This window comes from Nomascus leucogenys, chromosome 18 (assembly GCF_006542625.1).
Source record: "Nomascus leucogenys isolate Asia chromosome 18, Asia_NLE_v1, whole genome shotgun sequence".
NCBI lineage: Eukaryota > Metazoa > Chordata > Mammalia > Primates > Hylobatidae > Nomascus > Nomascus leucogenys.
The window spans coordinates 91,394,793-91,417,473 of NC_044398.1; the positions used below are offsets into that span (position 1 = coordinate 91,394,793).

At 41.3% G+C, this 22,681-nt stretch overlaps 1 protein-coding gene across 1 annotated transcript in view; it reads left to right on the forward strand.

Annotated features, from left to right (window-relative positions):
• Positions 1 to 21,908, forward strand: part of ZC3H7A (zinc finger CCCH-type containing 7A) — a 45,953-nt gene extending 24,045 nt beyond the window's left edge. The window contains exons 10-23 of the mRNA XM_030798258.1: positions 1,803 to 2,007; positions 3,801 to 3,865; positions 4,388 to 4,574; positions 5,347 to 5,508; positions 7,217 to 7,413; positions 7,745 to 7,845; positions 9,197 to 9,378; positions 10,103 to 10,179; positions 10,814 to 10,947; positions 11,348 to 11,453; positions 14,280 to 14,388; positions 16,132 to 16,265; positions 19,653 to 19,816; positions 20,983 to 21,908. Coding sequence (XP_030654118.1) covers positions 1,803 to 2,007; positions 3,801 to 3,865; positions 4,388 to 4,574; positions 5,347 to 5,508; positions 7,217 to 7,413; positions 7,745 to 7,845; positions 9,197 to 9,378; positions 10,103 to 10,179; positions 10,814 to 10,947; positions 11,348 to 11,453; positions 14,280 to 14,388; positions 16,132 to 16,265; positions 19,653 to 19,816; positions 20,983 to 21,172 — 2,013 coding nt within the window. The 3' untranslated portion in view covers positions 21,173 to 21,908. The remainder of the gene's footprint in view (positions 1 to 1,802; positions 2,008 to 3,800; positions 3,866 to 4,387; positions 4,575 to 5,346; positions 5,509 to 7,216; positions 7,414 to 7,744; positions 7,846 to 9,196; positions 9,379 to 10,102; positions 10,180 to 10,813; positions 10,948 to 11,347; positions 11,454 to 14,279; positions 14,389 to 16,131; positions 16,266 to 19,652; positions 19,817 to 20,982) is intronic.
• The last annotated feature ends 773 nt before the right edge of the window (positions 21,909 to 22,681 follow it).

A 22,681-nucleotide genomic window follows, 5' to 3' on the forward strand; every position in this document is an offset into this window, starting at 1 on the left:
ATCACTTGAGCCTGGGAGGTGGAGATTGCAGTGAACCAAGATCATGCCACTGCACTCCACCGTGGGTGACAGAGCAAGACTCTGTCTCAAAAAAAAAAAAAAGACTTTTCTGACCCCTCCCATAAAGTAAAAGTAAAATAAATCAGTAGCAGCAGTGGTAGGATGATGGTGATGAGAGGGAGAAATTCCGAGCTGGTTTCCAGGGGTGGTGTAATAGATGGTGTCAGTGTGCAAAAGGCTGACAGAACTGGGTTTGATTCTTTCCAGCTCTGTGATACTGGGCAAGTTACTTCACCGTAGTACATCATTTTCCTCATCTGTGTGATGGTGATCACAGTAGGATGTATCTGAGAGAGCTGTTTTAAGAACCAAATAGATAGCATAGGATACCATAACGTAAGGTGCATGGAAGCTTTCAGTGAGCTGCAGCTTTGATGGGGCCTGGGGAAGTTAGAGTTGTATGTTCTTGTCCACTTGTAAGTTCACACCTCCAGAGAGGTTGTCTCAATCTTCATGGGCTTCTCCAGCTCCCGTCTCTGGATAACCTATCCTCCTGCTGCACCACATATATCCCACAATTCCTCTTTAATGATGCAAATTCTTTTTTTTTGAGAGGGAGTCTCACTGTGTCGCCCAGGCTGATGTGCAGTGGTGCGATCTTGGCTCACTGAAGCCTCCACCTCCCAGGTTCAAGCAATTATCTGCCTCAACCTCCCGAGTAACTGAGATTACAGGCGCCCACTATCATGTCCGGCTAATTTTTTGTGTATTTTTAGTACAGACAGGGTTTCACCATCTTGGCCAGGTTGGTCTTCAACGCCTGACCTTGTGATCCACCCACCTTGGCCTCGCAAAGTGCTAGGATTACAGGTGTGAGCCTCCGTGCCCAGCCTCATATGATGCAAATTCTTACGAGCCCTATAGTCAGGTAAAGGTAGGGAAACATAAGGAAGTTTTGCAGATGAAACATGAATGTAACATTTGGATTAAAATGTTAGACATCTGGCCGGGTGCAGTGGCTCACGCCTGTAATCCCAGCACTTTGGGAGTTCTAGGCCGTTGGATCACTTGAGGTCAGGAGTTTGAGACCAGCCTGGCCAACATGGCAACACTCCGTCTCTACTAAAAATACAAAAACTAGCCAGGCGTGGTTGCGCATGCCTGTAATCCCAGCTACGCAGGAGGCTGAGGCAGGAGAATCATTTGAACTCAGAAGGCAGAGGTTGCAGTGAACCGAGGTTGTGCCACTGTACTCCAGCCCAGGTGACAGAGTGAGACTCCGTCTCAAAAAAAAAAAAAAAAGAATCCCACCTGAATTGTTTTTAAAAATTATTCTCGAAAAGAAGTTCTGTAACTAAAATTATTCCAAACAAATCTTGATTCTGATTTAAACTTTTTTTTTGAGATGGAGTCTTGCTCTGTCGCCCAGGCTGTAGTGCAATTGCGCGATCTTGGCTCACTGCAAGCTCTGCCTCCTGGGTTCAAGCAATTCTCCTGCCTCAGCCTCCCGAGTAGCTGGGACTATAGGCGCATGCCGCCACGCATGGCTAATTTTTTGTATTTTAGTAGAGATGGGGTTTCACCGTGTTGCCCAGGCTGGTCTTGAAATCCTGAGCTCAGGCAATCCACCTGCCTCAGCCTCCCAAAGTGTTAGGATTACAGGCCAGCGTGCCTGGCCTAAACTTTGTTATGTAACATGATCTCCCAGTGTAATAATGCTTTTATTTGCTTGTGTTGAAAGTAGTTCAGCCAAACCCATGACAGCTTCATGAATTTTAATCACATCTTTTTCTCTTCTGCAGCCGTCTGCTTTAGTCAGAGGACCCCTTCAGACAGCCAGTGTCTCTCCTAGCATGCCCTTTTCGGCATCTCTGTTAGGAACCTTACCCATTGGTGCGAGGTATGCTCCTCCACCCTCCTTCTCAGAATTTTATCCACCTTTGACTTCATCCTTAGAAGATTTTTGTTCTTCTTTAAATTCATTTTCAATGAGTGAATCCAAACGAGGTAAGAACCAAATCTAAATTGTAAACAATTGCAGTTAATTTTCTCAAAATGAAAATGTTTGGCAATTATTTAACTGACTCTAGGTAGTAGACACATGAATTATTTTCATTGTAGCTAAAAATATAAAGACTAAGCCTTCAGTTTTGAATTTATCTTGACTTAGCTGTGCCATTCTGGAGACCCAGGAGCAAAGGCATGAGAGGGGAAATGTGTGTGGCACTGGTGTTTCTGTAGGATAGTTTGTTAAGCTGGGAGTTTATTGTTTTGGGGGTGAAATGACAATGTATTCTCCATAAAGGTGTATCTCATCTTAAAGGGTCTTAGAGACAGGCTATGCTATTAAATTCTGATCTAGGCAAACACTAATTTAAGATCAGTATTTAGAATGATAGCAATCAGATGTGTCTATTTTAGGTTTCATCTGTGGAGCTCAGCAAACTGTGGCTGCTGCTGTAACTTTACAGGAGATTGCTGAGTTTGGGGTCTGACTCCTGTTTCTGTCATCCTAGGTTTAACATATAAACTTCAAACAATCACTAGAAAAATATTTTTTTGAAGGCATTGTTACATGGCTAAAAGGGCAAAAATCTTACATAATTGACTTAAAGATTGACTTAAAGAAATTAAAATATATGGGAGACAGAAGGGCAGAGAGAAAATGATTGAGTGCTAGACTAAGAAAAAGAAAGTAGGCTGGGCGCGGTGGCTCACGCCTGTAATCCCAGCACTTTGGGAGGCCGAGGCAGGAGGATCACTTGAGCTCAGGAGTTTGAGACCAGCCTGGGCAACATGGTGAAACCCTTTCTCTACAAAAAAGTATAAAAATTAGCTGGGTATGGTACCAGCTGGGTATGGTGGGTATGGTGCCCCATATTTTAATTTTAAATTAAATTATTTTAATATTTTAATTTTAAATATAAAAATTAGCTGGGTATGGTGCCCGTGATCCCAGTTACTTGGGAGGTGGAGGTAGGAGGATTCCTTGAGCCCAGGAGGTTGAGGCTGCAGTGAGCCAAGATCGCGCCCCTGCACTCCAGCATGGGTGACAGAATGAGACCCTGTCTCAAAAAAAAAAAAAAAAAAAAAATAGTAATTGAAAACTTTACTGATTTTTTTTTTTCTAAAATGTTATGGTCAGTTCCTGCTTCTTTTTTTTTTTTTTTTTTTTTTTGGAGACAGAGTCTCACTCTGTTGCCCAGGCTGGAGTGTAGAGTGCAGTGGCGAAATCTTGGCTCACTGCAACCTCTGCCTCTTGGGTTCAAGCAATTCTCCTGCCTCAGCCTCCCAAGTAGCTGGGATTACAGGCACCTGCCATCACACCTGACAAATTTTTTTGTATTTTCAGTAGAGATGGGGTTTCACCATGTTGGCCAGGCTGGTCTCAAACTCCTGACCTCAAGTGATCTGCCCACTTCGGCCTCCTAAAGTGCTGGGATTGCCAGGTGTGAGCCACCGCACCCAGCCCCATATTTTCAAAAGGAAAGGCTCCTTTCCCATTTTTGAATATAAAGAATTTTCTTGGTGTTTTTAGTAGTTGTAGTTGGTGGGCCCTACCTTAGCTTATTTTTCTGAAAATAGGTTTTTATTTAAATTTGTTTGACTATGCCCTTGGTTTCTAGAGGAAAGCAAAGACTCTAGAGCCCTCTTTGGGTGTCAACCTTGAGCAAGAAAATTTCTAGAAACTGGGACGGGAGAATAGCATGGGAAGCCATAGCCAGTAAGCTACTAAGCCCTGATGTTCTTATTACATGATCAGAATGAAAAGGTCTGTTGAAGTTTTTTTATTATTTTAGATCTGTCCACCTCAACTTCTAGAGAGGGAACACCGCTTAACAACAGTAATTCTTCCCTTTTACTTGTAAGTGCCACTTCCTCTTTTGTAAATACATCGCTTGAATTGAAAATAGTTACTTAAGTAACTGAGTTATTTGAATGAACATGACAGTCTCCCTTAAATTTTGTGTGTGCTGCAGGAAATTGTGTTAAAGTAAGACTTCTGGAACATCTAGTAATAACGGCTCTGTGTTTACGACTTGATCTGTCATAGCAAATTAATCGGTATTGCAGACAGTGTAAGAGGCTTTAGCACAGCATAAACAAATCAAGGAAATATAAGATCAGGGCATGTAAAGCGTGTGTACTTTGCAGTAGAACTTATTACTTATAATATGGAGCATCAAAAAATTGGGGGGGTGACTAGAAACCAAAAGAGAGAAAAATGTAGACAGTTTTTAAGATAGAAGAACATTAAGGATGGAGTAGTACTGACCTCAGTTTATGAGGATTTTCTTATTTTTCAGATGAATTTAGTTCCTTTCTTCAGTGATAATGCAATATTTGTTGGCTGTTTTTTTTTTTTTTCTTCTTATTTTTCTTGCAGATGAATGGACCAGGTAGTTTGTTTGCTTCAGAGAATTTCCTGGGAATTTCAAGTCAGCCTAGAAATGACTTTGGAAACTTTTTTGGAAGTGCAGTTACCAAACCATCTTCATCAGTGACTCCAAGACATCCCCTCGAAGGAACCCATGAATTGAGACAAGCTTGCCAGATATGTTTCGTAAAATCAGGTCAGGACCAAACAAACACGCAGAGAGTATTAAACTACTTGCTCATAACCTTGAAAGTTCTTAGGAATTTGTAAATACGTGTTAACAACATCAGTTATTATGGTTCTTCAATCCCTATTTTGAATTCTTCCTAAACAAGTAGCAGTTACCTATTTAGTGCCTTTGGAGTATAATAGGATATGTCTCTGCTCTTATTTGATGTAATTTTATTTATAGAATCATGTAGAATAGAATATGTGCCTATTTTTGGAAGCTTATTGAAATTTTAATGAAACTCCTTATGTTCTCAGTATATGCTTAAGAAGTTATTTTCAAACAGAGCAAGAACTAGAAAACAGCATTATAAGACCAGTATACAATACAATGTATATGAAAATTAAATACTTTCTGTTAGCTTGTTTCATATCTTTACCCTTAAATCAAGTGACATAAACACAGTTTATTCTGATCTGGAGTCAACTTCATTTTTTTTCTTAGTTTAACAGTGTTCTTTATAAGCCATCAAAATTCCTCTCCAGATTATCCCTAAAGTTAAGTAAGGGTATCTTTTTTTGGCAGGAGTGGAGTTGAATAGAACGTTGTGTTGTCTGATATATTATAAAAGGCAAAAATCTACCTTAGTAGCCTACTTACATTTTAGGGTTATGGAAGTGGGGTTTCTGTGGGAATTTAATAATTGATGTTCATCTGTTCATGTCTGCTTGTAAATTTACCTGTAAAATGAAATGATATTTTTTGTGCATATGAACAATCCTCTTTACATCTTTTTCAGGCCCTAAGTTAATGGATTTCACTTACCATGCTAATATAGATCATAAGTGTAAGAAAGATATTTTAATCGGTAGGATAAAGAATGTTGAAGATAAATCATGGAAAAAAATACGTCCAAGACCAACAAAAACAAATTATGAAGGACCATATTATATATGTAAAGGTATGTACTGTAATTACTTAATTAGTATACATTACATAAGTGATGAACTACAGTCATGCTTAGCTTAATGACAAGGATACATTCTGAGAAATGCATCATTAGGGGAACATCACAGAGTACTTACACAAACCTCGATGGTGTAGCCGACGACGCACCTAGCCTATCCATGACATAGTAAATGGCTCCTAAACTACAGACTTGTACAGCATGTTACTGTACTGAATACTGAGGCTACTGTAATGCAATGGTATCTGTGTATCTCAACATAGAAAAAGTACAGGAAAAACACAATATTAATCTTATGGGACCACCATTATATATGCAGTCTGTAGTTGACTGAAATGTCAGTATGTGGTGTAGGACTGTGCTTGCTACATTTATTATAACATCTATTAATATGTAATTTATTACATTATGTTATTATAACGGTATTGACTGTTAGAAAAAAATGTTTAGAGCTAATAGCAAGTTCCTTGGATTGAGATGTTAATATTTTTTATATTATTTTTATTGTTCTTTTTCTTTTTTGAGACAGAGTCTTACTCTGTCATCCAGACTGGAGTGCAGTGGTGCAATCTCGGCTCACTGCAACCTCTGCTTTCTGGGTTCAAGTGATTCTCCTGCCTCAGCCTCCCAGAGTAGCTGGGATTACAGGCATGTGTCAATACACCCGGCTAATTTTTGTATTTTTAGTAAAGACAGGGTTTCACTATGTTGCCTAGGCTGGTTTCAAATTCCTGGCCTCAAGTTATCTGCCCTCCTGGGCTTCCCAGAGTGTTAGGATTACAGGCCTGAGCCACTGTACTGGCCAAGGTTTTATTTATTTCTTAATTTTTTGTGACAGAGTCTCACTCCGTCTCCCAGGCTGGAGTGCACAGGCACGATCTCGGCTCACTGCAACCTCTGCTTCCCGGGTTCAAGCAATTTTTTCATGAGTCAGCTACCGAATAGCTGGAATTACAGGCATGTGCCACCCTGCCCCACTGATTTTTGTATTTTTTAGTAGAGATGGGTTTCATCATGTTGGTTAGGCTCATTTTGAAGTCCTGGCCTCAAATGATCTGCCTGCCTCGGCCTCCCAAAATGTTGGGATTACAGGTGTGTGCCACCACACCTGGCCTATGACCAGGTTTTAAACAGAAGACTGTCTCAAACCTTAAGTTCTCTCTAAACAGAATCAAAACACTGAGCTAAGGCTTCGAAAAGTGTTTAAGATGCTTTTGAGAGAACTTGATGTTTTCATGTTTGTCAAACAAGTTTGTGTGAATGAGCTTAGAATGTCCCTAAATGATTTTTTTTTTTCAGTTGAGGTGTAGTCCATGAGAGTATCAAGGCTCTTCTCACAGTCTGTAATAAAAATAATTAAGGCTTGTGGTACTTCTCTTTTTTAGAGTTGATACCATCCATCCCCAGATAATATGCATATCATTGTTTGAGGCTGTCCATGAATTGTTAGACAAGTTCAAATGATGCCCTAAATGTTATTTATATTTATTGGCTTTAAGGAAACAATTACCATCATTTTTTTTGTTTATTTTGACACTGGGACTTGCTCTGTTGCCCGACTGGAGTGCAGTGGCAAGATCATTGCTCACCGCAGCCTCGAACTCCTGGGCTCAAGGGATCCTCCCACCTCAGCCTCCCAAGTAGCTGAGAGTACAGGCCAATTGCCATGTTTTCAATGTCTTTCCATTCCCTGTCTTTCTAGATGTTGCTGCTGAGGAGGAATGTAGATATTCAGGCCACTGCACGTTTGCTTATTGCCAAGAGGAGATAGATGTGTGGACACTGGAGCGGAAAGGAGCATTCAGCCGCGAGGCTTTCTTTGGTGGCAATGGAAAGATTAATCTTACTGTGTTCAAACTTCTCCAGGAGCATCTTGGAGAATTTATATTCCTTTGTGAGGTGCATTCTCCAAAACTTATTTTCCACTGTAAAGTTGAATTTGCAAGCCCAGTGGTATTGTCCTGCCATGTGATAAAAATTCACTCAGTAAATGAATATTCATTTATTTATATGATAAATAATATCATATTTATGAATAAAATATTCCTCTGGTCCTGCCATGTGATAAAACATTCATTCAGTAAATGTTAGCTACTACTGTTACCAAAAAGAATATTAAAACTTCATATTGAGTATTAATTTTGTAATGATATTGAAACTAGGGCAATATTCTGGGTACAAAATTTACATTTTGTATTTTTTTTTGATAATCTTTCTCTCTCTATTCCAGAAATGTTTTGATCATAAGCCTAGAATGATAAGTAAAAGAAATAAAGATAATTCTACTGCTTGCTCGCACCCGGTTACAAAGCATGAGTTTGAAGACAATAAGTATGTTGATAGTTTCTAATTTCTGTAATGACAAAATAGATTCTTTTTCTAGATCTGAATAAAAACTAGTAGTAGTGTCTGTCCAGGCATTGCCCTTTCATCATTTGTTGTTATTCTGAAGAATAATGACGAAATTTTAAAATGTCTTTTAGTAGATTTGGCTGGGAAGTGAATAATTAAATATATTATGTAAAACAAAAGCATTATTGATGTAGTTTCTCATGACACGGAGTTAGGTATTTTATGACTTAAATTATAAGTACTCCCCCCAATTAATTCAACAATTGCATGTAGTGATTTGGTTTTTTTGTTTGTTTTTTTGAGACAGAGTCTTGCTCTGTCACCCAGGCTAAAGTGCAGTGGCATGATCTTGCCTCACTGCAAGTTCTGCCTCCCAGATTCAAGCAATTCTCCTGCCTCAGCCTCTCGAGTAGCTGGGATTATAGACACCCACCACCAGGCCCGGCTAATTTTTTGTATTTATTTATTTATTTTTTTTTTTGAGAAGAAGTCTTGTTCTGTTTCCCACGCTGGGGTGCAGTGGCGCGGTTTCAGCTCACTGCAACCTCTGCCTCCTGGGTTCAAGCGATTCTCCTGCCTCAGCCTCCCGAGTAGCTGGGATTACAGTCATGTGCCACCACACCAGCTAATTTTTGTGTTTTTAGTAGTGACTGGGTTTTACCATGTTGGCTGGGCTGGTCTCGAACTCCTGACCTCAAGTGATCCACCCGCCTTGGCCTCCCAAAGTGCTGGGATTACAGGAGTGAGCCATCACGCCTGGCCAATTTTTTGTATTTTTAGTAGCGACAGGGTTTCAACATGTTGGCCAGGCTGGTTTCAAACTCTACCTCAGGTGATCCCCTCGCCTCGGCCTCCCAAAGTGCTGGGATTACAGGTGTGAGCCACTGTGCCCGGCCCTTATGATTTTTTTTTTTTTTTCTGATAAAAATTTAAAATGTGGGGCCGGGCGTGGTGGCTCACGCCTGTAATCCCAGCACTTTGGGAGGCCGAGGCAGGCAGATCACGAGGTCAAGAGATCGAGACCATCCTGGCTAACACGGTGAAACCCCATCTCTACTAAAAATACAAAAAAAAAATTAGCCGGGCGTGTTGGCGGGCGTCTGTAGTCCCAGCTACTCACGAGGCTGAGGCAGGAGAATGGTGTGAACCTGGGAGGCGGAGCTTGCAGTGAGCTGAGATCGCGCCACTGCACTCCAGCCTGGGTGACAGAGTGAGACTCTGTCTCAAAAAAAAAAAAAAAATTTAAAATGTTTTGTCAGTGTAGATTATATATATATATTTGAAAAATCTGTGGCAGAACAATATTAAAATGTCACTGTTTTCATCTTAGGTGCCTTGTCCACATTTTGCGAGAGACAACAGTAAAATACTCCAAAATACGTTCCTTTCATGGTCAGTGTCAGCTTGATTTATGTCGACATGAGGTTCGGTATGGCTGTTTAAGGGAAGATGAGTGCTTTTATGCCCATAGTCTTGTGGAACTGAAAGTCTGGATAATGCAAAATGAAACAGGTAGGTTTGTGTGCAACTGAGAAGTATGTCTCCTCAAAAGCAGACAGGGTTTAATGAAACAGTAATTTGGGCCTGGCATGGTGGCTCATGCCTGTAATCCCACTATTTTGGGAGGCTGAGGCAGATGGATCACTTGAGGTCAGGATTTCAAGACCAGTCTGGCCAGTACGGTGAAATCCCCATATCTACAAAAAATACAAAAATTAATCTGGCGTGGTGGCGGGCGCCTGTAATCCCAGCTACTTGGGAGGCTGAGGCATGAGAATTGCTTAAACCTGGGAGGCAGAGGTTGCAGTGGGCCAAGATCACAACACTACACTCCAGTCTGGGTGATAATGCGAGACTGTCTCAAAAAAAAAAACAAAAGGGAATTTGGAGACCTCCCCTTCTCCATCAACCAGATGTGGCGACGCTATTGATTTTGTCCAGAGCTTTAAACTTTTGATTTTTAGAGTTGCCTATTTTGAGTGGTTCTCATGTCATTAATTATTGATACGAGTTGATACATGGAATTGTTGGGAGGAAAGATTCCTCAGAAGGCACAAAGAGCTGTATTTGTGTATATTCCATTTCAAAAAAGTAACGTGGTATTCATCCTTGCTGATGGATTAGGATGTATGAGAATACTTTGGAAGCTGAAGGTTCTCCACGTTTGACTGCACCCAGATTGGTGGGCTGTTGTTCGTATAGATATAATTTAAAGGAAGGCTTGTACATTCCCCAGGTATCTCACATGATGCTATTGCTCAAGAATCTAAACGATATTGGCAGAATTTGGAAGCAAATGTACCTGGAGCGCAGGTATTTTTCTCTTGTGTACTTTCTGCATTTGGTGTCCTTTCTGGAATTGCCTAATAGATGTTGGTTGTTGGTGGATGCAGTTAACATTTACAGTCCAGTTACTTTCTTAATGTTCATTCAGGTGAGTCATTCTTATGTGAAAAAACAATTTGCATTTTAGTTGATCACCATAAAAAAATTATGCAGCCCACAATGCCTGCCAAGAGTGTAGGACACTGTTTTCTTATTTCGTTTAATTGACAAAACAACTGGAGTTCTAGGCTTTATGGATTCTTGGAGTAAGTGGGTTAGATTATTTTTATAGTTTAGCTTTCCACCTGGCATGTCTCGTTTTTCCACTGCTCTCTCCTCAACACCCCTGACCCAAATGAAACAATTCTAGTCATCAGTTTCAAAGATGAGTTTCATAAATTAAAGTTTGGCATCTATAATCTACTTTTATGATATTCTCTTACATTTGGGGGAAGAATTGGAGATTTAGTTATCAGATATAATGGTCAAGTCATCAAGCCAGATAAAAATGGGAAATTGTATACTATTGTGAAAAAAATGCATGTTGATTTAGTATTTTGTCATCAGAAAACTGGTTTTCTGTAAAAAAAAAAAATTAAAAGGAATCTTTTAATTGTTTAAGGTACTTGGTAATCAAATAATGCCCGGATTTCTTAATATGAAGATAAAGTTTGTGTGCGCCCAGTGTCTGAGGAACGGTCAAGTCATTGAACCAGACAAAAACAGAAAATATTGTAGTGCAAAAGCAAGGCATTCGTAAGTATTGTGTGTGGAAACAATTTCTATTTTGTAATTTTCTGTTTCATAGGTGTAAAATCATACACATAAGAAAAAAGTTTAAGGCTTTGAAGAGAGGAGAGAAAAATAGATAACTTAGGATAATTACAAACACAAGAGAAGAGATTTTTAGGACCTAGTAGATAAGAATTCAAAAGTAGTGTTTTTTCCTGTATTTTATCAATTCTTTGTTTAGAGTTTGTAGGGAATGTTTGTAAATGACAATAGGAAGTGAAAATATAGAATCATAAGGTATTTCTTTTAGAAGCATTGAGAAAAAAATTCTCTGGTTCCTCAGGTACAAACTTTGTGCCTCGCCCTTTGTGTTATGTCTTTTGCTCGTGTGTCTTTGTTTTTTTCTGAACTCCATTTTTCTTAGGTGGACCAAAGACCGGCGTGCGATGAGAGTGATGTCTATTGAACGTAAGAAGTGGATGAACATCCGTCCTCTCCCCACAAAGAAACAAATGCCTTTACAGTTTGATGTACATACGTAATTTTTAAGCCACTTTTTTTTAAATTAGGCATTTCAAATCATTAGAAAATAGTAGTAATTCAGATTGAAACTCAAGCCCTTTAAATACTATTCGTCAGTAATAATGCTATTTAAATTGTTCCTCTTTGGTTTTCCTTCCCCTTTAGTATATGTATGGTTCCATAGCAGTTTTCATACTGATTGGAATTTTTTGAGTTACTTGGAAAAAGTAAATAGATGTGGATCTGAGGAAAAGTTATGGGGACAATTTAACTTATTTTTAGATGAATTACTTTGGGGAGGGAATGAGAGCAAATTTTATTTAATTGCGATACCAAACCTAAGGTTTTCAGTATTATGAATGCTGTTGATGAGTTTGTTTTTATCATGCCTTGTCTCTTTCACTGCAGCAAGGGATACATAGCTACAAGACAGCTAACTTTATAAGACTTTCTAAAAGTAACCCAAAGAAAAATGTTCAATGTTAGAGGAACATGCTCTTCAAAAACTAGAAAATACTAGGCTAACTTAAAGTTAGGATAGTATTTCATTCACACAGTGCCACATTTCATCTTGGTACACTGTAGCACCTTACCTGATCTTGAAGATGACTGTCCGAGCAAACCACTTGAGTTGTCCTGGACTTTCTTCTTCACGAGAGAGAGGGTCTGGAGAGCATCTAGAGGCACTTCACACGTGTGTTAGCAGACAGGGACACTTGGAGCATCTACACATAGTAAGCTGTCTACCGGATGGAGGAAATATGGAGGGAACCTTTTGCCCAGAGAAGCAGGGCAGATGGACTGTAGAGTCCCCTTGTAAATGAGGCCTCTCTCTGAACTGCAAGAAAGAGTTGAAGAAGAGGTAGATGTATTTTTCACCACTTTACAGTACCTTGCAGTTCTGTAAAACTTACACAAGTAACACAGCCAGTCTTTTCGAGGCGTTGGTAGGTTTGTGTTTTATCCAAAGTGGTTTTAGACTCAGATTTTATTAATGGGTTATGTAGGAGGGGGAAAGAGGTTTATTTGGAACCTTGATTTCTTGTGGTTTAAAGAATGATGGAGATAATATGTATATCAAGTAGTTTGTTAAAATGAGTACAACTGAGAACAACCCTGGTTCCTGAGGCAGCTGCTTAGAGTATTGGTTATTCTTTAATCTCGAACATGGTGTAGTGCTGTGCAACATTACAGTAGCTTATTTCCTCTTTTTTTCCCCCTGCCATACTAGGTATTGCTAAGGGACTTTTTTTCTTTTTTTCTTTTTTCTTTTTGCATTTTTTCTTGCTCTGTCACCTAGGCTGGAGTGCAATGTTGCAATCTCCGCACACCACAACCTCCACCTCCTGGGTTCAAGCAATTCCTCTGCCTCAGCCTCCCGAGTAGCTGGGATTACAGGCGTGTGCCACCACACTCAGCTAATTTTTGTATTTTTTTTTAGTAGACATGAGGCTTCACCATGTTGGCCAGGCTTGTCTCGAACTCTTGACCTCAAGTGACCCACCGCCTCGGCCTCCCAAAGTGTTGGGATTACAGGCTTGAGCCACCGTGCCCAGCCTAGGACCTTTTTTCTTAAAGAAGAAATTATACTGTGTGTGTGTATGTAGAGAGAGTGGTGAGGCTTAAAGACAGTGGGCTTCAAAGTCTGCCAGAAAGGCCCCAGTCAAGTTATTCAGCCTCAGTTTGCTCACCTGTAATTGGGAATAAGTATATGCGATGGTGTTATGTAAACACCTGGCACAGTACCCGGCCTTCTCCTTTACCTGCTCTTCTTCCTGCTCCTTATCGTTGAGCTTTGAAAGACTATGGTAAATGTTTCCCTAGTAATATGACTAAGTACTTATTGGGGTTTGACCGGGGAAAGAATATGACTATTTTATCCAGTACTGACTTTATGCAGAAGACTTTAAGGGTGGGTCACTGACATTGGTCCAAGGGAGGAAATGTACAGTGTTAAGGGGGCTGATCCAAAACTCTGAAAAACGTCACAGATGCTAAGCATTTAATGTCACGTAAGCTAAATAATGTAGCGCCAGCTCCTGTTGAAGCACAAACTAAGAAAAGCTAATAATTAGTTGTACTAGGATTTATACCTCATACAGACAAGTAGGTTGATGGTATTCAAGAATGCGTTCTCAGTGATGGAGGTTTTCTTGGTTCCTGGCTCATGATTCTTAGGGAAGTCTGCGTTCTGCTGATCACGATCACTTTATTTTCCTACCAGTATCACTGTATTTACTTTGTTAAATAAAAATACAAATAACCTGAAGAGGTATTATTTGAAAGCTATGTAACTCCATGGTATGGCTAGTGTGATAATTGTCTTCTGATAATGCATATGTAGTGAATTATGGCCGAGGTTAGCGTCCAGTACTGGTTATAAGTAAGTTAAATTTCTGAAATGTTTTGGGCACTGTTCAGTACCCTTTGGAGTAGCCTGCAGTTTCTTTACTGCTTTCAAGTGCTGATGTGGAGGAATCATTAGTGTTGGGCAGGGGAAACAGGAGCTGTCAGACTGAGAGGGCCAGGGATGTTCATTGTGGAGATTAATGTTGTGAGTAAGTGAGTTTGTAGACATTTCCTTGTAAGAAAATGTTCCATGCTTTACTCTGTTTTGGACATTTTCTTTTGAAAAATTTTGAGATAGAAACCTTAATATCATTTCATATATTTAGAGCATATAGTTAATTTGAACAGAGTCAAATTAATCGTATTTTAGAATTTGATTACTAAGTATTAGCATGGATAATAATGCTTCTTTTGCTTAAATGTAAAAATTAGGCAGTTTTACTAGGTGTACTTTGTCTTAATCATATTCCTATTTTTTTATACAGCTGTGCAACCATATTGCTTCTGGGAAAAAATGTCAATATGTTGGAAACTGTTCCTTTGCTCATAGTCCTGAGGAAAGAGAAGTTTGGACTTACATGAAGGAGAATGGGAGTAAGTTAATCTTTTAGCTGTGTCCTTGAACTAGGTTGCCTGAAAGTTCCTTTCCTCTCTATAAATATGCCAGCTTCCTGTGAACACAGAAAGCAGTTTGCATTCTAAACAGTTGCCCCCTGTTTCATCAGTAGCTCTGTTGGTGATGATGCCTGGAAAATGTGGGCACAGCCTCAGTGGGGTGGAATGTGGCATCTGATCTGTGTTTGGTTAGGTCAGATTTGGATGTAAATATATAGGTCTGCATCCTTACATGTAATAGATGTATTCCTAAAAAATGGCCTGGGGAAGTTCAGTACTCCCTTGACTGTTTAAATCAGATCATCTGCTCTTATTGGAAATAGTTTGCCCTCTGAATTAACCAGGTTAGAATTGGGGGTTTCTTCAGGGAGGCATTACTAATCAAACAGGCTCAGAATCAGAGGTCCAAGGAAAGAATGTTGATTTTGGTCAAATTCCAAGTTTATTGTGGGAGCCTTTGAGAGGAGCCGCAGACAACCTTTCACTTGTGACCATAAAATGTTTTACTACAAGGATCATTATTCTTTAATCTTAAGTAAACTGATGAAAGGTATACTGACTGCAGTCTCTGGATTATAAGACCCAACCAGATTTGACTGTCGCCTGCTATGTTTCAACCACATAGATCGTCAGTGGTGTGTGGAGGGGATTCCGTCTAGCTGTCTTGCTGGGAGTGAGGCCATGCAGTCTGGCCTGACTGAAGATGCCCTTGCATACCAGGCTTTTGCAATGACTCCTCCCACCACTGGTCTTAAGGAAGAAGAATTTCTAGTTTATCTCTAATCTTTGCCTGATGATACATTGTTAGAAACCATTAGGCAGACAACAAAGCCAAGTTTTGGCCAGATCCTCATTACCAGAGTTTTTAGCACAGTGGTTCTCAACTGGGAACAAATTTTGCCACTCTCCTTCCCTGGGGACATTTGGCAATGTCTGGAGAATCATCGTCATGACTGGCAGAAGTTGCTCAGGCATCTAGTGGGTAGAGGCCAGGGATGCTGCTCACCATCCCGTAAAGGACAGGGCACGCCCCCAGCAAAGAATTCTCTAGCCAGAATGCCAACCGCATGGAGGTTGAGAAACCTCGGCTTTAGCACTTGGCAATAATGCAGAATACACCTGTTCTTACCATAGGAAGCAACTGGCAGCCACTGCCCAGGACTTGGTCATGGTTGTCTTGTCAGTTGCAGCCCAGCATATCTGCCCTCTGGGACTGTGGCTTGACTGATGGACTCCCATCAGGGTCAGAATCTTGGTCCAGTAGTAGTATGTTTCTCATCTTTCTCAGTAAACAGTGAGGAGTGTATCAGCTCCAAGTCCCCCAAGCCACGTAAGTAGCCTTGTGTGGTTCTAGCTCTGACACTGAGTGTGGAACGTAGGGCGACAGAGGCAGTGGTGAGGCTTTTGTGACAATACCGTTTAAAATGGTTTCTGAGTTTTAAACATCCCCAAAGTCTCGTGCAAATGCAGGGAGGGGTTAATTAATCCTGAGAACTAATATTTGCCATCTAACAATCCTGAAAGTAGTTCTTATGCATGAGAGTTTACCTGCTACTTGAACTGGGTGATCTCTCCATGTCTAATATAATAGTCTCCTTCAGCCCCCTTGAGTTTCTTTTGAAATGTATGCTGACTGATAAAAACATTAAATACATGCACACGGTTGCGTGTATTTAAATGGTGTTTAGTTGCTGCTGCTGAAAGTAATTCATTTTTCTTTAGTACAAGATATGGAGCAATTTTACGAACTATGGCTCAAGAGTCAAAAAAATGAAAAAAGTGAAGATGTAGCCAGTCAGTCAAACAAGGAAAATGGAAAACAAATTCACATGCCAACAGATTATGCTGAAGTTACAGTGAGTACCATGGGTCATTTACCCTCTCTTTGCCGAGCCATTGATGGAGCCTTTCTTTTCCTTTTTCTTTTTTTTTGAGATGGAGTCTCGCTCTGTCTCCAGGCTGGAGTGCAGTGGTGCGATTTCGGCTCACTGCAACCTCTGCCTCCCTGGTTCAAGCGATTCTCTTGCCTCAGCCTCCCAAGTAGCTGGGATTATAGGCTCGCACCACCACGCCCAGCTAATTTTTGTATTTTTAGTAGAGACGGAGTTTCACCATGTTGGCCAGGATGGTCTCAATCTCCTGACCTCGTGATCTGCCTGCCTCAGCCTCCCAAAGTGTTGGAATTACAAGCGTGAGCCACCATGCCTGGCCTTTCTTTTCTTTCCCAACTTCTCCAAAACCCGGCTCCCTCACTCACTGCCTGCCCTTCTCTGTTCTGTATGTTCATCTTCTCTAGTGGTTTCCTGCCACTAGCTTAAGTCTCCTCATGTGAAAAAATCCTTTCTTCAATCCTTCTGACTTTGGAGCTAGAGAATCGTAAGTCCAAGTCCTGGTTTCTCTCCTTACTTGCCTGGCACCCTGGGCAAATTATTTATGTCTCCAAGTGGGGTCGTCCTGATGGATTAGTGAAGTATGAGGAGTCTGTGAGTCTTCCCTAGTAGAAGGCCCCAGCAGGTGGCTCAGGAATGTGGGCTATCTACCCCACTGGACCTTGCATTCCCCGCTTACTGCCTGCAGTCTGGCCTCTCCCTCTATGGTTCTTGGGGACATTAAGTTACCAGTGGTCTGTTAACTGTTTTGGTTTTCTTTAAAAAATTTCAAAGAAGTGAAGAGGATAATATAACAAATATCTTGAGCCCACCATCGCAAGTTAACTGACATTAACAATTCATTGTAGTTCCTGGTGTAAAATAAATAAAACGCTACAGATAAAGTTGGAACCCCATATGTTCCCCTTCCCAGGGGAACAGATCCAGTGTGTATTTTTCCAGGCCATGTTTACCTATGGATGACACATTTATTCTTTTTTTTTTTTTTTTTTTTGAGATGGAGTCTTACTCTGTTGCCCAGGCTGGAGTACAATGCGGTAGTCTTGGCTCACTGCAACCTCCGCCTCTCAGGTTCAAGCGATTCTCCTGCCTCAGCCTTCCAAGTAGCAAGGGATTACAGGTGCCTGCCACTACGCCCGGCTAATTTGTTGTATTTTTAGTAGAGACTGGGTTTCACCATATTGGCCAGGCTGGTCTCAAACTCCTGAGCTTGTGATCCACCCGCCTCGGCCTTCCAAAGCTGTGGGATTACAGGCATGAGCCACTGTGCCCAGCTAACACATTGATTCTTTTTTTTTTTTTTTTTGTGAGACAGAGTCTCGCTCTGTCACCCAGGCGGGAGTGCAGTGGCGTGATCTTGGCTCACTGCAACCTCCGCCTGCTAGGTTCAAGCAATTCTCCTGCCTCAGCCTCCCGTGTAGCTGGGACTACAGGCGCCGGCCACCACATACGGTTCATTTTTGTATTTTTAGTACAGACGGAGTTTCACCATGTTGGTCAGGCTGGTCTCAAACTCCCAAAGTCGAGTGATCTGCCCGCCTCAGCCTCCCAAAGTGCTGGGATTACAGGCATGAGCCACGGTGCCCAGCTACATTTATTCTTAAATAATCTATAGTTCCGCTTGATGTGGTTTTGAAAGTTTACCTGAGCATATGTGTTACTGCCCTTGTTTCTTGTTTTTTGGCACCTCCCTCTCTCTCGATTCAGTCAGATCCAGTTTCACTGCCCATTGCAGGCCTTGTCTGTGGCCTGGCCTTGCCCAGCGTCTCTCTGCTTGTGACATGCCCTGTGAATATTTACCTTTGTCACATTGATTCCCTTGCTACCTTTACTTAAGTGCTCCTTGGTGTTTATTTTATTATATATTTTTTTCTTCCTTTTTTTTTTTTTTTTTTTGAGACAGGGTCTCACTCTGTCATCCAGGCCGGAGTACAGTGGCACAGTTATGGCTCACTGCAGCCACTACCTCCTGGACTCAGGTGATCCTCCGACCTCAGCCTCCTGAGTAGCTAGGACTGCAGGAGCTTGCCACCATGCCCGGCTAATTTTTGTATTTTTTGTAGAGATGGGGATTTTGCCATGTTGCCCACGCTAGTCTCAAACTCCTGTGCTCAAGCACTCCTCCTGCCTCGGCCTCCCAAAGTGCTGTGATAATAGGTGTGAGCCACTGCGCCCAGCTGCTCCTTGGTATTTCTAGAGCAGGTCACCTTGACTTGCTGGATCATAAGGCTTACCTGGAGCCAGGCATGGTGGTTCATGCCTGTAATCCCAGCAGTTTGGGAGGCCGAGGTGGGTGGATCACCTGAGGTTAGGAGTTCGAGACCAGCCTGGCCAACTTGGCGAAACCCCTTCTCCACTAAAAATGCAAATAATTAGCTGGGCATGGTGGCAGGTGCCTGTAATCCCAGCTACTTAGGAGGCTGAGGCAGGAGAATTGCTTAAACCTGGGAGATGGAGGTTGCAGTGAGCCAAGATCGCATCACTCCACTCCAGCCTAGGCGACAGAGTGAGACTCTGTCTCAAAAATAAACAAATAAATAAATAAGGCCTACCTGGGGTGTTTCATAATAAAGAGTCTTAGAGCTGGGTGTGGTGGCTTGCACGTGTAATCCTAGCCACTCAGGAGGCTGAGGTGGGAGGATCACTTGAGCCCAGGAGTTCAAGGCTGCAGTAAGCTATGATCGCACCACCGTACTCTAGCCTGGATGATAGCGAGACCATATCTCTAAAAAAATAAAGTAATAAAAAGTCTTCATTTATACCCCACAATGAATGAGTTCAAATCTGGTTTTACCCAGTGTTGCAGAAAATTATTGCCCAGGACATTTGGGAAATACTATCCAACACTTACAGTTTGCATCAGTTGTGGCACTTAAATCCTCTCATAACAGTTCCTTTTGTATAGGTCTGTTCCCCACGGGGCAGTGTCTTTACGTTCCTGATGCCACAGCAGGGGCTCAGTTCACATACACTGAATGGAGCTGCTGCTCGTCCTTTTGGAGTTGGCATGTCCTGGTCTTTCCCATCCTCTCTGCTTTTCCTCACGGTGTTAATTCTTCCCTGAATCCTTGTTTGCACCTGCCTCTTGTTCTCCCAGCAAACATCCTTGTTTGCATACTAGCTCCTATTGCCTCTTTACCGGAGATTTCCTGGACAGCTGCCAGCATTTGTCACCCTTCTTCTCTGTGTCCTGAGTGCTGGCTTGCTTCCCCATGCTGTGGTCCTTTCCTTGTCCCTATTTGTAACCTGAGTTTCATGTCTTGCCTGGCTCTCCCACCAGCCTGGGCTCCCTGGAATTGAGTCTGGATCTTAGATCAGGTGACTGATGAGACATGTGTCTTTGCTGCACATTAGGTGGACTTTCACTGCTGGATGTGTGGGAAAAACTGCAACAGTGAGAAGCAGTGGCAAGGCCACATCTCCTCCGAGAAGCACAAAGAGAAGGTTTTCCACACTGAAGATGACCAGTACTGCTGGCAGCACCGCTTCCCAACAGGCTATTTCAGTATTTGTGATAGGTATGTAGGTTTCTACAATTTTTCCATGTCAGAATTGCTGATCTCAAATTTTCATGGACATGGCAGCTGACACGGAATACCTGGGTGTTAAAGTTCTAAGGTTGCTGTGCTCTGACAGACCCTGAAGAATTCTTGGGTTTTGGCTCAAAGTGTTTCATTGCTCATCAAACCATTCCTTTCACTCTTCTTAGGTTATATGAAAAGATTTAATAGTCTTCCAATACTAATTTGAAATGTCTTAGGATAATTGAATAGAGAAGCATGTTCATTCCAATTTGCCCAAATGACCTTTGCATTCAGGCTGTGATTCTCAAACCCTTTGCCATAACCTTTGTTCACAGTAAATGTTCATCAGATTTGAAATGGGTTTTACGTTATATTTAAAATCTAGAACTTAGATCAAAGGAAGATGTTAGTATGCATCACTCCTTTGTTTAAGTTTTCTTAGAAAATTTTTCAATGTGGCTGGGCATGGTGGCTCACGCCTGTAATCCCAGCACTTTGGGAGGCTGAGGCTTTGGGTCATTTGAGGCCAGGAGTTCGAGACCAGCCTGGCCAACATGGTGAAACCCTGTCTCTACTAAAACTACAAAAATTAGCTGGGCATGGTGGCAGGTGCCTGTAATCCCAGCTACTCAGGAGGCTGAGGTAGGACAATCACTTGAACCCAGGAGGCGGAGGTTGTAGTGAGCCAAGGTTGTGCCACTGCACTCCAGCCTGGGCAACAAACAGAATGAGACTCTGTCTCAAAAAAAAAAAAATCTTTTTTTTCAGTGAAAAACTAAGTAATTGTGAATTGCTCATTTTATTAAATCACTGTTAATATTTAATTCCCTAATTTAGATCCATGTGATCCATGTGATCCTTAAAACTATTGAAGACATTTTTTCCTTGATGCCACCTCTGATTTCTTTCTACTACATCAGGAACAACTATAGTCTTTTTTCTCCTATCAGTCAGTACTTTTCATAGAGTATGTTTAAATAAAGTACTGATTTTTCTATTGTAGACGTCATGGCTATAAACTATTTACCTTGCTAGGCTTGAGATTCCTAACTAAAAGTTGTATGCAAATCATAAAGCTAGTGAAGGATACAGTTTCAAGAATCATGACACGATTTTTAGAAACAACTTGTGGACACTGAGCAGCTGACTTGTCCTCACAGGTATATGAATGGCACCTGCCCAGAAGGGAACAGCTGTAAATTTGCACACGGAAACGCCGAACTTCATGAATGGGAAGAAAGAAGAGATGCCCTAAAGATGAAGCTCAACAAAGCACGAAAAGATCACTTAATTGGCCCAAATGATAATGACTTTGGAAAATATAGTTTTTTGTTTAAAGATTTAAACTAATATGCTGGCTTTTATGTATGATACCTAATCAGAGCATTGACCAGAAAAATTGAAAGTGTTCTAAGGCACATAGCAGAGGAGCTGCAGATTTTCTGCTTGTATTGGCGTATATCGTTCCTCCTGAGCAGCAACCCACAGTAGGTAGGAAAATGGGCTGTTTCACAGGCCTGGCCATGCTCTCACGGAACCATTGGCATCAGATGGTGAAGTGACTGCTACCTGGTTGCCATCTGTTGAACAGACTTTTGGATGAAGTGTGTTGGGGAAGAGGATAAGGTTATATCTAGGACAACTCTTTGAGTTGGTCCTTCATATAAGAATCATGACGGTAAGAGAATAAACACTTGTACTGGGATCAGAATACATGATGGATGAAATTCTTTACATGTTTTAGCAGAATGAATTTGTTTAATATAATAAAAGTTTGCTACTTATCTGTATGTAGGTTGCTAAAAAGGATTTTCTTAACTCAGATTTTAAGCCAAATAACCATTTAACACTAGTATTTGTTAAATGGGGTATTTTTCTGTATTTGTATGTTTCACTATAATAAGGGAATTAAGGATAATGTGCATTGAGAATATTTTGAAAAATAATTAATTGACTCAAATTTTATTTCTTGGTCTTTTGCTGTTTAAATGATGATTTTGAAAGATTAAACCTGTACTGTTGGTATTGTGTTAGTGTATGGACCAATACTGCCTGTAATAAAGATTTTATATATAGATGCCTTTCATTTTTTCCTGTGGTCCTTTCCCACAAAGAATTGTTGAAACTGGGTACAAAAATCAAGTTGGTGTTTTCAAAAACATTTTCATTTAGGCAGTGACTGACAGACTGCAAATTGGGACATGAAAGCAGCTTTTGACTTCGTCCTTCTCTCCTCCGAATTTGGGCTCCGGGACTCTTACTGATCGGCTCTTCTAGGTAGCTCTTCCTGGGGCTCCTGTGTTTCATTCAAATGAGCTACATGAGCAGGGAGAAAAAATGGTCAGCTGGTAAGACTTGGGCTGTGGAATACCACCAAGACGGCTGTTTGGCATAACACCTTTGATAGGGCTCACAGACTTTAAAGTCAGGATCTACTGGGCTGTGATGTAGCAAGCCTTTAAACCCTTAAGCAAAGTCACTTCCTCATGGGAACGTTGAATGTGTGGGATATGGGGAAACAGAAAAGGGTCTTTTTTCTGTGTGAGCCGACCAATGGAGGGGAGGGCATGGCTGCAAGGAGTGAGAGAAATGGAGTGACATGGGATACCATCATCTGTGACTCTTTAAAAATACTAGTAGAGTCTGGTTCCTTCCATGTGTCAGGGGGCAGTGGAGGCCAGTCACTGAACAAGGGGCATCAGGAGTGCATCTTTTTATTTATTTATTTATTTATTTAATTTTTTAGATAGAGTCTCGCTCTGTTGCCCAGGCTGAAATGCAACGGCACCATCTCGGCTCACTGCAAGCTCCGCCTCCCGGGTTCACGCCATTCTCCTGCCTCAGCCTCCCGAGTAGCTG